The following is a 15213-nucleotide window of genomic DNA, read 5'->3' on the forward strand; positions in this document are numbered from 1 at the left end:
ATTAGTACTTCTCAGGTTTATATATAAATACAATGCTAAGTTTTTGGCTTTGCTTTTTTATTTTGCAGAACTTCTTGGTATACATGAGCAAGCAGCTATAGGATTCTTAACATTAATGGAAGCTTTAAGATATTGTAAGGTAAATTGATTTTTAATATATTTTGCAAGTGTTTTATTCACATGTTCTCTGTTGTAGATAATATTTTTGTTCCTGTGATGGTACATTTTAACTTATTACTATGCCATTCTCTTCATTTTCTTTCTGATCTCCCAGTCTAAACTGGCAAGGTGAAGGATGGTTAAGCTGACTGATCCTGAGATTGCTGTGACAGGAATAGGGACAGAACTCAGAATAAAATAATATATAAAATATACAATATGGCTTTGAATTTGAGGTGCCAAAATCTTAGAAGGAATCATTCTATCTAGGACCTCTGCCAAAGCCTAAGAATGATTCTTGGGGCTAATCTAGTTATTTCTAGATGTATTAAATTTACATAACTATTATTATAATATAGAGGTGCAATATAAGTTTAAAAACATTTTGTGTATACATGGAACATTTGATCTCAATGGATAAGGCATTCTGTTGAAATATGTAATTTCATTTAATTATGAATTAGAAAATATGCTTTGAATATTTATGTGTTAACAGTTATTATAAATTTTTCATTTATTTGTTTTACTTTGCTGTATTTCTTCCAGGTTGGTTCTTACTTGAAATCTCCAAAATTTCCTATTTGGATTGTTGGCAGTGAAACTCACCTCACCGTATTTTTTGCCAAGGTATACTTCTAGCAGGATTTTTTCTTTAAATATGACATCAGAGAAACAGGTACTATAAGTCCATAAATTGTATTTTGTGCAATGTCAGTCTGTTTTCACTAATAAATAGATTGTTCCAAAAATCTAAGAAGTTAATACTACAGAATGTATTATATTGTTCCAGTATTGGGATCATTTCAATAAAATTTGTCACTCACTTGTGTTATGGAAGAGTCACATTTTGATTTGCTTTTTTTGGTAGGGAGGATTTAAAAAATCTCACTCACATGATCTAAAATAACTATATCTCCTTAGAAAATAATTTAAAAATCTGTTCAATGGTATTAAAGTCAAGTGTTCATTAAGATAGAATATTTCCCACAGTTTTAATTTGTGCTTCATTATAGTTTTGAAATAAATGAAATGCATTTGTATTTCAAAATGCTTATATAAAATTATCTTAAGTCTTAATCGTTGACTACATATAATATCTTTTCAAAATTAAGTGTTTAAGAGCTTTGGTATTAAACTTCGTTTAAATTCCAGCTTGCCATTGCCACTTACTAACATTTCTTATCCTTTTTTCTATTTGTAATGTAGAGATTAATTAAAGTACCTCACTCTTAATTGTCAGGCTCAAATATAAAACGTTTAGCAGTGCCTACTACAATTTAAATGCTCAGTAAAGCTTAGCTGTTTTCATTATTGTCATTTTCATAACAAAATTTAAACATCTCTGTTATCATAAGGTCGAATTATTAGTTTTTGAACTGAATGGGAAAATATAAAATTGATCCTTTGAAGGTTTTTAGTTCTAATGAATTTTTTGTATTCCTCCTTGAAATTTTTAGCAAGTATTTATCAATGTAAATTTACTTGTTTCTATGAATTGTATAAATTGTACCAAAAGCTGAATTGATAGACTGTTAAATTTTGTAGTTATAATTTATTATTTATTCTCTTATTACTTTTATTGTGCTAGCAAAAGTTCAGTTAGAAAATTTAGAACAATAAACATATTAAGTTTTCTTAAACTGGGAAAGTTATCATGTGCAACTCTAAAAGTACAGGCCTTTGTTACTTGTTACTTTTAATCAGAAAATTTTTGCTGTTTACTTCCCTCCCAAAATAGGGATGAAGAAGTTGAAAGCAAAATGTAAACTACAGAAACAGAACATCTTCTAATTAGTGATGATTTCATTGTTAATATATTTCCAGAAAAGAAAAATTAATTTACATATGTTTTTTCAAATGAACTATATTTATCTCCAACCCCACTCTTCAACATTAGGAAGATTAACAAATTATACCAAACTATATGTTATAAATGTAAAAGAAGATGAGATGAAACTATTTTAAATCTTATAATTGATATTTAAGGAATGATTTTGTCAAAAATAGATTTAGTGGAAAGTTAATGCACATATATATCAACTGAGCTCTGTGAGTTTGCAGAATCTTATATTTAAGCATCTGAGTTAGAACTTCTGACAGAGCAAAAAGAACAAATTATGCCTTCTTGATGAAACATACACTTTTTGCCTACTACTCCTGGTATTTATTATTGTTTCCATACTCTTGGTTTATTGTGCCCCATTGGGTTTATTGCATAGCATAGAGTTTCCAATTCCCACTGTCTTTTTGCTTGTCCCATGGGAGGTAGTGAGCCTTATCCAGGACAGATCTTTCATTTATCCTATTTCTCATTCATAGATCCAAGCCACATGCAATAAAATATCTTATTAGGGATGTATAATTCATAAGAGAAACACAGGTCTAGGCCTGACAAAACCTAAAACTTAGTGTGTGACTGTCATTAAGATCACACATCGGATATTTTAAACCAGTCTTCATTTATTTGCATCCCTGACACTCCATAGTCATGATAGGAAAGTGCACATATACAAAGTAAGGTGATTATAGAAATTTTTTAAGTTTTAGAGTCTTCAAATTTTTAGATCTTCAATATTGTTATATCAAATTCCTCATCTATTATATAGAACTCTTGAATTTTATACTAATTTTGTTTCAAGACTTACCTTTGTAGTCTCAGCACCTAGCACATAGTTTGGCTCATCAGATAGAGGATTCATTAGTTGAATGTATAAACCTTTTGCATGTATTTTCTACACTTGAGTTCCAATGATATTGGTATCCCCTAACTATATCTATTCATGACTTGTTTTGAAGCTTCTTAAAACTATAGGTACTTCCCTTTCAATATATTTTAGAAACATCAAATTTGGATTGTTCAATGTGTTATTTTAAAAAGAGTTGCAAGTAAAGATTTCTTTTTCCTTTTGAAATAAATTGACAAAGCTAGAAGTTCATTCAGTGATGAATGAGACTGATAATATATTTATTGGGTTCAATTTTAGGTATTTTTAACTATAAATTAGTGTTTATATATTCTTTGCCATATAGAAAACACTGAAAAGTTTGCTGTACTTGGAATTAATAACCACTGATTATTTAGTCATTCTTTAATATTTCTATATTTGAGCTATCACTTTTGGCCATTTGTTTGTTTTTATTTTTGAGTTTTGATTTGGTTTTGGTAAATTTATTCATTCTGTGTTCCATTGCCCTAAACAATCTGTTTCCCTACCCCAGCAGTTTATTGTAGAAATTGATGTTTTTTTTTGTAAATTCAGTTAATGTGTTTGATTTAAATATTTTGTGTGCTGACTGTTCCAACTGGTTAAAATTAAGTTAAAAAAATTCTATACTTATAATTTTTAAGGCAATCTGTACTTTAGCATTATGAAATGCCAGTGAAAAACAGTGGAATTCTTAATGTGCTTCAGGTGATCACAGTTTCAACTGTCTTTAGGTATTCAGAAACTCATTTATCAAATTTTACTAGCATGTAAAGTACCTGGCATTATGCCAGATATTGTTAATATAGTGATAAGCAAAAATAGATGTGGCTCTTGTTCTTATGAAGCTATGCATTCTAATTAAGGAGGCATTCAAATTTTCACACTTACAAAATTAGGTCTACAATGTTGTAAGAATCTCTTACTTTTGGAGGATTGCGATGTTTCCTTGAAGAATTGATATCTAAAATGAGCACGAAAGGCATAAGAACGATTAAACTGAGGAAAAAGGGAAAGCCATTCTCAATGGAGGAAATAGTTGGAGCAACAAATGCCTGCAAAAGGAAAGATTGTGGTGAGAACAAAAACTGGGAAGAACAGGAGCACTGAGAATTAGTGGTATGAAGTGAGGCTGGAAAAATAGGCAACCATGTTACTCAACATTCTAGTAATGGCAATCACTAGACTTGGTAAAAAATTGGGGGTGGGGGCTAGTTTTGTGGTAGGTAGGAAGGAAGGGAGTGGGATTAAATTTACATTTTGGTAAATTCACTCTGGTTAATTGTGGAACAGACATAATGAAGAGGATATACCCTGTTCATATAAGATAGGGGAGAGTGAACAAGACTTGTCATATTTCAAGTTAATGAAGAATAGAATTTGTCCAGGGTAGTTATGTAAGGAGGAATAAAGTACATAAATTTGAGAGATTTATTCCTAAAGTAAAATGTCAACATTTGGTAATACATTGGATTTGGTCAATGAGGTGTAATTTTTAGGTTATAATTATTTTCACTGTTCTATATTCACATGATAGATTTTTGTAGAATGAAAGCTTTAAGTATTAGACCCTGATAAGTAGAAATGGCAGGTGTTAATTTTCATCTTGAAAATTAAATTTAGACAAATAATGAGTAACATTAACTACATGTTTAGAAGATAAAGCTCAAATTGATATTTCATCAAAGAATTAGTATCATTTTGGTTTCTATACATTTTGGTAATTTAAAAGTATTTACTTCAAGTCAATGACTTTCAAATATATGTGAATTGGAATTTGAAAATAATTTATATTGTGCCAAAGAATGTAACTTCTAAATTTTCAAATATTCTTATGTAGGTAGTTTCATGGCTAGCACTAAAATATTTCCAGGGTCAAGTGGTTAATGACTTTAGCTCATTTTTCCAAATTGTGCAGATAAATCTGCATATTTTCCAAATATATTGATATGTACAAGCAGAAGAAAGCTCTTACATTTGAAGAAAGTAAAGGTGTATTGTCCAACTTTTAAAATTCTAGAATTTTCTTTTCCATAAAGATAATCTCTCACATTCCAATTTCCGTTTTGCTTTGCAAATTATATTTATTTAAATCTGTTTAATATTTTTTTTACCTTATTTCCTTCTTCATCCTTCTCCTTTCTAATCTACTTTCCTTTAGAAGTTGAATCTCTAACTTTCGGAATAATCCCAAATTTTCTTCCCCCTCCCTCCAGCTTTTTTCTCTCCCAAACAAGAATCCAGTTAAGTGTTCTCCATTGTTTGTTGTTTATCTTTTTTTAATGCAAACCTTGACCTCAAATTCTTGATGTTGATTTTTTGATCATTTATGTTTATTTATAGATAATCCATTGATCAAATTATAGTTATTTCCAAGGGGTGTTTGTCAAACAGTTAAAATTTCCTTTTAACAAAACGTTCTTCGTTTGATGTATTGTTTTCTGGTACATAGTGGAAAACTAAGATTTTAGGCCAGAGAATGCTGTGTGTTAAGCATTCAAGATATCCTTTAATTTATCATGGTACCTTTTGAAAATACCTATTCTAGTACTTATCACCATTTAATTTGTCACGATTTTAAAACTTCACTAACGTTTAAATTTTTCTCTTAATTGTAATATGAGAAAGAATGTTTTAGAATACCCTACTTCTTTTGAAGACTTGACCCTGTACCATTCTCTGTGGAAGTAACTATTTGATATTCTCTTACTTGGTACATTTATCTCTTTTTTAATTTTTTTTTTTTAGTTGTAGTTGGACACAACACCTTTTTAAAATTATTTATTTATTTTTATGTGATGCTGAGGACCAAACCCAGGGCTTTGCACACATTCTACTGCTGAGCCACGCCCCCAACACCGTGGTGCATTTCTCCTAAAATGACTTAGCTAGTGCCAATAAATTGTTTTTATGTTTAAGTAGTTTTATAAAAAGTAGGTGTACCATTTAAAAACCTTGATATGGGTCAAAATTGCTTTAATATGATATTATCAAGCTTTAGAATTTTTTGCCTTAATAGTCATCATCTTAATTACATCATAAATGTTTGATTTTTACCTATGCCCTTTCACATATAAGAAGAAAAGAAAACTGATTTGCTCAGGGTTATAGGGCAAGGCAACTACAAACTTGAGATAAAAATCAAGATTGACTTCTTAGAATGTTATCACTGATTTTATGAAGATAGGCCTCCCACTAAGGGTTAGGATTTAGAAATGAGAGAGTCCTTTGGCAGTAGAATTTTGGGCAGCCTGGCATGCAATTAAGACATTTCCAGACAATAGAACAAGATTCATGGTGAGTTGGTTGGTGGAATCTCAATTAGGAAGACTAAGAGTGGGAAACTAGAGGATTTTACTTTATGCATATTGACTAAGTCAAGAGATAATAAGAGACTACAGTTTGGGTTACCTTATTGAAATGGCCCCATCAAACAGTCTCACAGTGAGGTTTTACAAGTCCTGCCCACATAGACAGCATTTTCTGGTTACTTTTAAGTATGAGCAGACCAAGAATCACCAGATTGATCTTACCAAACACTGAAGATTGATCCTAATAAAAATTGCGATAAATAGCTGTGATGAACATGGTAGGAGGGATTTTAAGATTACTAAATACTCTTTGGTTATGAGAATTTAACACTGCATAGCTACAGTTTAGAAGTGGCTAGTTCTCCCAAAGTTTACATGCTATAATCTTGGTCCCCAGTATGTCAGTGGGGAGAGGAGGTGAAACCTTTAAGAGAAGGAGCCTGGTTGGAGGTAGTTAGGTCATTGGGGGCATCACTGTCAGCAAGACTGGGGTTATTTCTGACAGGAGTGAGTTGTTACAAAGCAAGGCCATATTGCCTCCTTGGCTCCTTCTGCATGCACTCCTCTACTATGTTGGGAGGCAGACAAGGAGCCCTTGTTAGAGACCAGACAAATGAACTCTGGCCCCAGAACTTCAAGCCAAATAAACTCCCATTCTTTGTAAAGTACCCAGACTCAGGTATTTTGTTTTACCAATGAAAAACAGGCTATTATGTTAAGCTAATGAACCAGGAAATAGTACTTAGTACTTATTATATGGAAGGAACATAGCTGAAGAACTAGCTTTTTTTTATTTTACCTGATCAATTTAAACACTCATATAAATTGAATAGACCAGCTTTGTTTAATATTTATAAATAAACATTGTAAATCTATATACTCTTATGTTTAAGATTTACTTTCATGGTTTGAACATGGATAAGAATTGTTTCCCTTCAGTGAAATAATCTCATCTATTTTGGCTTTCCCTTTTGAAATGAATGGTTTACTCTTAAAAATTTTAGGAATTTTAATTATTTAAAAAGCACTAATTCATGATTTCAAATTTGAGTGCTGAACTCTTTACTTTACAGTTATCACTTCCTATGTGAGAGGTCCAGTGGCCCAGAACTTAGCTTCAATTTTATTAGGACCATTTTCCTGACCTATCAAAAATCATTAAACACATTAATCAGATTGGAAAAGATTTTCACAAGTCAGTTTTTTGAAAAGTTAACAATTAAATTTTATGAAAAGGTTATAAAACTTCTGGTTGATCAGTTATTACCTAGTTCTATCTTTATGAGAAATTTTTCCCTAAAATTTTTAAATTGTCTTCCATATTTATAAATCATCTTTTCTACTTGGTGATATAAACAAAGAGATCTTTTGATCATCTAAACATTACCCTCTGTGAAACAACAAGACTGATACTGTACTCCTCAACATAGTATCTTAAGGAGTTGACTTATGAGTAATGCATACAAGCTGTCCTTTGTAAATGGGAGTTTTATAGCTAGCACCGAGGGGGAAATATCACAGAATCTAACTGTAGGAACCTTATAGGGAGTGCAAAGTCATCAAGCTGGAAAGTTCCCACAGAACCTTCTAATAAGAGGATGTGGAAAGGTGAAAGGCAGTTGAGTAAATGGACCTCTTCAAAGAAGGAAACTTAATTCCTATTAGGTAGGATAGAAAACTTTCCAGGCAGGTCATCTGAGCTATGGCAAAACAAAATCTTTAGATCTATAATATGGAGTGGGAATGTATGCTCCAGGCATGGGTCTTAAGAAATCATATTTTTACTGAGATTAGTTGAGAACTTGCAAACCTACTGCAAGGGTAAAAAATGTATTTTGTAAAGAAGGTGCTTAATTTAGAACCTATTCTTATACTTATTTTTCTTTGTGAATTGTTTTTCTTGAATTTCAAATGATAAAATCAGTTCTTATATAAGAAGATTGTGTAATGTACATCTTCTGATACATTTTATTTCTTTTTTTAGGAATCCAGTCTGGTCTTGAATACATATTTATATGCTTTAAAGGATTGTTGAATATTTGCTTTCTTTTTCTTCCATCATTTTCCGTTTTGATTCTTTGAATTTCTTGGTATTTGGGCTTTAAGAATAAATTATTTGGGCCATTTTCTTAGTTTTTCCTTCAAGAACTAATTATGAAATTTGTGAGGCATACTTATGAAATTGGAATTATGAAATTCAAGATGAGGTGCCTTTATATATAATAATATAATTATTATTATATATAATATAATTATATTATATTTAATATAATGGTGCCTTTAATATTACAATGATATGAGTAAAGGGGTAGACGAAATGTCTTTTTATCCATTTGAATTTCAATCTGGGATGACAGCTGCTGATCCAATACATAAAATAGTTGACACGTACCTATAACACCTAGTTTTATCTTTAGAAGTTCAGTGACTAATTCCCTTGATGATGCATTTCAGACTTTCTTTTGAAGTTGGGAGATGAGTTTGACATCCCTTTTTTGTCCTCTTTTATGGACTCTGTATGTACATAACATTACCTTTGACTTTTCCTATAATAAAGCAGTTTTCAGGTGAGAACATTTACACATTTATGTGAAAACATATTAACATTTAAACACAAAATGTATAGAGAAGCAATTTAATGTGAAGGATAAACAAAACATTTACCTCTTTCTCTTGGAAATGCTTACTGGGGGTGATAAAAGGAATGTAACTAAGTCTCTTATATTTAAATTCTCTACATTATAACCCCCCACACTTTTTTTTTTCTGCCTGAACTGGGAACTACAACTCCCTCTGCACATCACCCCAAACACATACCCCAAAGTTTATTTCTCTCATCTACACATTGACTGGGGTGTGCTCTGTGTGCATCCTTTACGGTAAGATGTGGCTTGAAGGAAAATGTAGTACTCCTGACAGAAGGGTAAGAATGGGACTTCCACAAAACTTGACAGAACTCTTATAGCTTCTGTTGGGAGCTAACATAATGGCACTTCCAGGTGCATGTCTCTGGCCCAAACAAGTCACCAGGCCAAAGATGATATCACTGCAGCAAGAGAGTTGACCCTTCCCATAGAAAGAGACTTCAGGATCTCAGCAATAAGCAGTGAAGCAGTGATATTTAAGGAAGGGGAGGAGCAATTAATTGGAAACAACAATGTCATCCACCACCGTAGATTACTTTGTGTCCTGGTGACTTAAGAGAGTTTAATTCTGATGATCCAAAGAGTCTTTACTTAGAAATAAAGAGAAACTTTTTCAGATTTAGTATGCCTTTTACCTTTGTGTTTGTATAACACTAACTTCTGCCATCTGTGAAAGTCATTTTTCTTTAATTATGTTGGATATTCATATGCTCAAGTTAGCCTTTTCACTACTGTATTTCATTAAGAAAACAGGTGATATCTCTTAAATGGCGTTTATATAAACGAGAGTAAACAGTGATTTGAAAGACTATTTTCCCAGAGATGTTCATAATAGCATCATAGATGCATAGGAGAGTAGTCACAAAGTAGACACTTGAGGCATTAATTGTCCTGTGGCAGAAATCAGTTGAGAAGAGCTGTAAGGATTTTCAAAGTAAGCTGTGTAGTCACGATAGTGGGAGAAAAGGCCCACTCATTAATAACTGTAATGAGTATAATATAAGAGTAGCTCATATCCATCAGACATTCCTTCTACTGCCTTATTTCCACTGTATATTTAGAGTGTTTTTCTGGATAAAGATCTTCAAAGTGTTTTTCATTGTCGCCTGCCCTGATGACTTTACTGATACAACACAAATTGTAGTTTGCTATGGAGATGGCCTGGGGCTTTTGTACATTTTGGAAAATAATGAAAATAATGGAAAAAGTGATTCTGTCCTACCTACATTCAAATGATATTTTGAGAATATTTGATAAGTGGCTTATAAAAATGATGGGAATAAATTCTAAGTATAGTTGGTGGGCAAAAAGTTAGTATTAAGCAGAAGTGATTATAAAGTAAAATTTTACTTAAAGGTAAATTATACACCAATTAGCTTTTTTTTTTTTTTGAAGAGGCTTTTAGCACTATAAAAAGTCTGCAAGCTAAAATGTCATTTATTTATATGTTTTATATGCCTGAAGTTAGGTTAGGCTTTTGGAGGTTCTTTAATTACTCATGACAGCAGATTGTTCTTGATAATAGTCAAAAGTATAATGAATAAACTTTAAAGATCTTTTCATTAATAATCTACTTATATCTAGCTAACATAGTCCTTATGTTTCACTACATGTTCAAAAGGATAGCTAGTGTTACACATTTTCAAAGGTTTATGGTGATCAGTAAATAATTATCTTGATAGTACAGAGAACTACATGAAAAAAGGATACTTCATTCACAATTATAGGATATAAGATAGTCCCATTATGCCTTGGATTTAGCCCTCCTTCTCTGGCACTTTACCAATTAAAGGTGGGTGAGGTTAGATAATGTGTAAAGCCTTAATTTTTAGCAATCCCTTTTGAACAATAAACTGGCCATATAGAAAGTGTTTATCCTAACATTCCTCTGACCAAAGCATCTAATTTTTATCAGATTAATATAGAGAATTGCTTTTAGGATAAAAATAATTTTGATTGTGAGTCAGCTTATATAGCTAAGAGCAGGCAGTATTTAAATATTTATCTCTTACGTTTTGGATGTTTTTCTATTGATAGTAACTAAAAGTTTAGATGCTTTACTTATTAAAATTTTCTTCTAAATAGAACCAGGGATGAAAGTTACTACTGACTTCAGTAATTTAGAATTACAGTTTTGGAATCTTAATTATAATCAGTGGCTAATTTAAGCAGAATAAAGGATTAGTGTGCATTTTTTTGAACTTCATATTAGATAATAAGAAAATTATCTAATTTAAAAATTTTTTAAAGATAATTTTTAAAATATTCATGAAAATATAGCAGCATTTTTTTCATGTGTTAAACTGTGATCTTAAGTGCATCAACTAAGTTTACCATTTAATAAGCTTGACTGTTAAAAATAAAATTTACGGCTGCATGGGTAGATTGGGAAATCTAAAGCTGTTACTATATTAAGTTTTAGAAATGGAAAATCTGAGGAGTAGAATATTCTTCATATTCTTCACATTTACATAGGTATTACATGAAAGTTTTATTTCACTTTATCCTTTGTAATTATTTCTTTTATGTACCATAAGAAAAATATGGGAGCTATAATACCTCTCCAAAATATTTTGCTTTAGCATTGTAAAACACACTGAATTAAATGAAATTCTGTATTTCTGTTCACACTTGCACAGCAAATCACTACATTTATTATTAGTGTATTACCAAATTTGCAACATGGATCATTCTACAAATCTTTGTATTAGAAAGCTTGTTCGCAGATGTTTAAATTAATTAGTAAAAATTTTTTACAAATAAATTGGTAAAAATTAGTGCTGCAATTTATATTAAATAAAAACTTAAAATTTCAGTATGAAACACTTTAGTGGAATAGAGGGTGGTCTTATAAATTCTGATTTCATCAATAAACATTTAATTATATAAACAAACTTATTACTTAGACCATTTTCTATAGTAATCTAGAAGGCATTGTAAACACTCAAAATAAGCAAGCCAGGCTCACTTTGGAAGACTTGTGGGTGAGAACTTTTGGAATATTTTCATTAGCATTTACTATTATCCCTTCCACCCTCCCTTCTTCTCCCTTCGGGTATTAACCACATCTTAAAATAAGTGGTACGATTAAGAAGAGTTAATTCCCAAGGACTTTAACAAATTGCCTGTTAATTCCTAAGGAATTTAACAAATTGGCCTATCACTGAGGTCAACAGAACAAAACATGATTTTTCAATTCTTCAAGACAAAATTTTCTTTATTTGAAACACTTATATTTGGTGTTTTTATTTTATGGGATTTGGCCAGTACAATTGGGATGTTTTGGAAGGAAAAGGGGAGTTTCTGTTAGGTTGGTAACATATGGTTTTATAGTTGTTACCCACATATGGAATTTTGAGATACTTGTTTCACATATCACAGTGTGCCATGCATGAAGATAACTGCATTTGTTGTACATGGATATTTAACCATTACCTCAAAACTCTGAAAGTCACAGCCATTCATTCTTCCATCAGAACTGATTTCCCTTTCTAGCTGTGGCTCCTTTTCTTTTCAGTTCCTATCAGTCCTCTTCTCTTCCAGTTTCCCCACCTTCCTACCTTTCACAGTTCTGTTCTTTCTACCTAGAATTCCCCACGTTGTTTCTTCTTTCTGACAATAGCCAGTATCATCTTTACAAAGAAGATATTTTGGCTCTTGAGGATGATTAAGACATATTTACACCCCAATATCTGTAGAATAAAAGGAGGCATGTTTAACACTTAACAAATGTTATAATTCAGCAAACTTTGGCTCTCAGATCAAATCAACCCACTACCTATTTTTGTAAAATGACATTTTATTGGAACACAGCCACAGTCATTTGTTTTGCTGCTGATTTTTTTTTCTTTTTACATAGTCACAACCAGAGGCAATAGATATATAGTGCACTTTTCATTAGCATTAATTTTAATTAATTCCATTCTAGATTAGCAAAACATATTTTTTTTATTTGTAACCTTTGGAACTTAGACACAAAGTATCAGGCAGTTCTCTTAAGTCCATCTTCCACTCCTGCATTTTCTGAAGCATTTAATGCCAAAGTATTTGATATAAACTTTTTTGTGTGGCTAAAAATGTGGAATCTTCCTGGCTTCTCTCAACTTTTTCCAAAACATCACTTTGTAGGAATATTGAAGAAATGCTTTGATAATATTGTCCACCATCTCATCCCCCTAAAAGGTGTTTTGTTTTACTTATATTCTGAGAGTGTTTTATTGTTTATTATAAGTTGACATATGAATTCCTGGGATACAAAGTAATGCAATGTGGACTACAGTGTGGAATCATTAAATCACATTAATTAATATCTGTCACCTCAAATACTTAACTTTTTTGGTGAAAACATTTGAAATTAACCTTCTTAGCAATTGTGAAATGAACAGTATTTATTATCTGTATTCACCATGCTATGTAATAGAAGTTTTTTTAAAAAAAATTACTCAGGCCTGTAATGTTTATCCCCTTTGACATTATGCACCCATTTCTTCCAGTTCTATAACCACCACTCTACTCTCTGCTTCTGTGAATTCAGTTTTTAGAGTTCATATATGTGAGGACAAAAAATATTTCTTTCTATGTCTGACTTATTTCATTTAGCATAATGTTCTCCAGTTCTTTCCATGTTGTTATAAATAATAATTTTCTCTAAAACTAAGTAGTATTCCATTGTCTCTATATAATACATTTATGCATTCATCTGTTGAGGGACATTTAACTTAATTCTATAACTTGACTATTATGAATAGTGCATCAAAGAACATGGGAATGCACACATCTCTTTGATTTCAGATCTTTTGGGTAAGTACCCAGAAGTGATATTGCTGGATCTTATGTTAATTCTCTCTTTTTTTTTTTTTTTTTTTGGTGCTGGGGATCGAACCCAGGGCCTTCTTGTGCATGCAAGGCAAGCACTCTATCAACCTGAGCTATATTCCCAGCCTGTTATTCTATTTTAATTTTTCAAGGAACCTACGTGTAGTTTTCCAGAATGGTTATGCTAATTTACATTTATTCCCAATAACATAAAGAGGTTTCCTTTTCTCTGTTTACTCATCAACGCTTGTTATCTTTCATCTTTTTATAAAAGCCATTGTGGGGCTAGGCTTGTGGCTCAGCAGTAGAGCACTCGCCTAGCACGTGTAAGGTCCTGGGTTCGATCCTCAGACCACATAAAAATAAGTAAATAAAATAAAGGTATTGTATACAACTACAACTAAAAAATAAATAATTTTAAACAAAAGCCATTGTGACAGATGTGAGATATTATCTCATGTGGTTATAATTTGCATTCCCCTAATGAATAGTGATATTGAGTATTTTTTTCATATGTATGCTGTCCATTTGTCTGACTTCTTTTAAGAAATATTTATTCAGATACCTTGACCATTTTTAGTTGAGTTTTCGTTTTCTTCTGAGTTTTTTGAGCTCCTTATATACTTATATTTGGATAGTAATCCTTTAGCAGATGTATAGTTTATAAATATTTTCTCCTGATTTGTAGGCTGTCTTTATACAGTTTCCTTTGCTGTTTAGAAGGTTTTCAATTTGATGTAATTCCATTTTTCTGTTTTTGTTGCATGTGCTTTTAGGATCAAATCCAAAATAATCATTGCCCAGACCAATGTCATTGCTAGTTTTCCTTTGTTTTCTTCTAGTAGTTTTACAGTCTTTGGTCTTACATTTAAGTTTTCTTTCATTTTGTATATGGGATGAGGTAAGCTTCCAATTTTGTCCTTCTATATGAGGAAATCCAGTTTTCTAAATACCCATTCATTAAGACCTCCCTTTTGACATGGGAGGGTTAATTTCTGGGCTCTCCATTCTGTTCCATTGGTCAATGTGTTTTGTTTTTGTTGTTTTGTTTCTTTGCCAATAAGATGATGCTTTAATTGCAATAGCTTTTAATACATTTTAAAAACAGATAGTGTCTGGCTTTGTTCTTTTTGTTCATGGTTGCATTGGCTATGTGGGATCTCATGTTCTATATGAATTTTAGGAATAAGATTTTTCTATTTCTATGAAAATTGGGTTACAATTTTAATCAGGATTGCACTGAATCTGTATATCACTTTGGGTGATATGAACATTTTAACAGCGCTAATTCTTCCAATTCATGGTCCTAAGAGACTATTATGAACAATTATACACCAGCAAATTGAATAACCTAGAAAAAATGGATTTCCTAGATAAATACAACTGTCAAGACTGAATCATGAAAAAATAGAAAATCAGACCAATAACACATGAGGAGATTGAATCAGTAAAACAATCTTCCATCAAATGAAAACTTGACACCTGTTGGCATCACAGCTGAATTATACTAAGCATTTAAAGAACAACTAATACCATTCCTTCTCATATTCTTCCAGAAAATCGAAAAGGAGGGAATCT

General features: G+C 31.5%; 1 protein-coding gene across 5 annotated transcripts in view; it reads left to right on the plus strand.

Moving 5' to 3' along the window:
- Mindy3 (MINDY lysine 48 deubiquitinase 3) overlaps positions 1-15213 on the plus strand; it is a 79970-nt gene that overhangs the window by 49075 nt on the left and 15682 nt on the right. For all 5 annotated transcript variants that reach the window (XM_076873133.1, XM_076873134.1, XM_076873135.1 and 2 more), the window contains 2 exons: positions 69-139; positions 706-786. In XM_076873133.1, coding sequence (XP_076729248.1) covers positions 69-139; positions 706-786 — 152 coding nt within the window. The remainder of the gene's footprint in view (positions 1-68; positions 140-705; positions 787-15213) is intronic.

The sequence above is a fragment of the Callospermophilus lateralis genome, chromosome 13 (genome assembly GCF_048772815.1).
Source record: "Callospermophilus lateralis isolate mCalLat2 chromosome 13, mCalLat2.hap1, whole genome shotgun sequence".
NCBI classification, from domain to species: Eukaryota; Metazoa; Chordata; class Mammalia; order Rodentia; family Sciuridae; genus Callospermophilus; species Callospermophilus lateralis.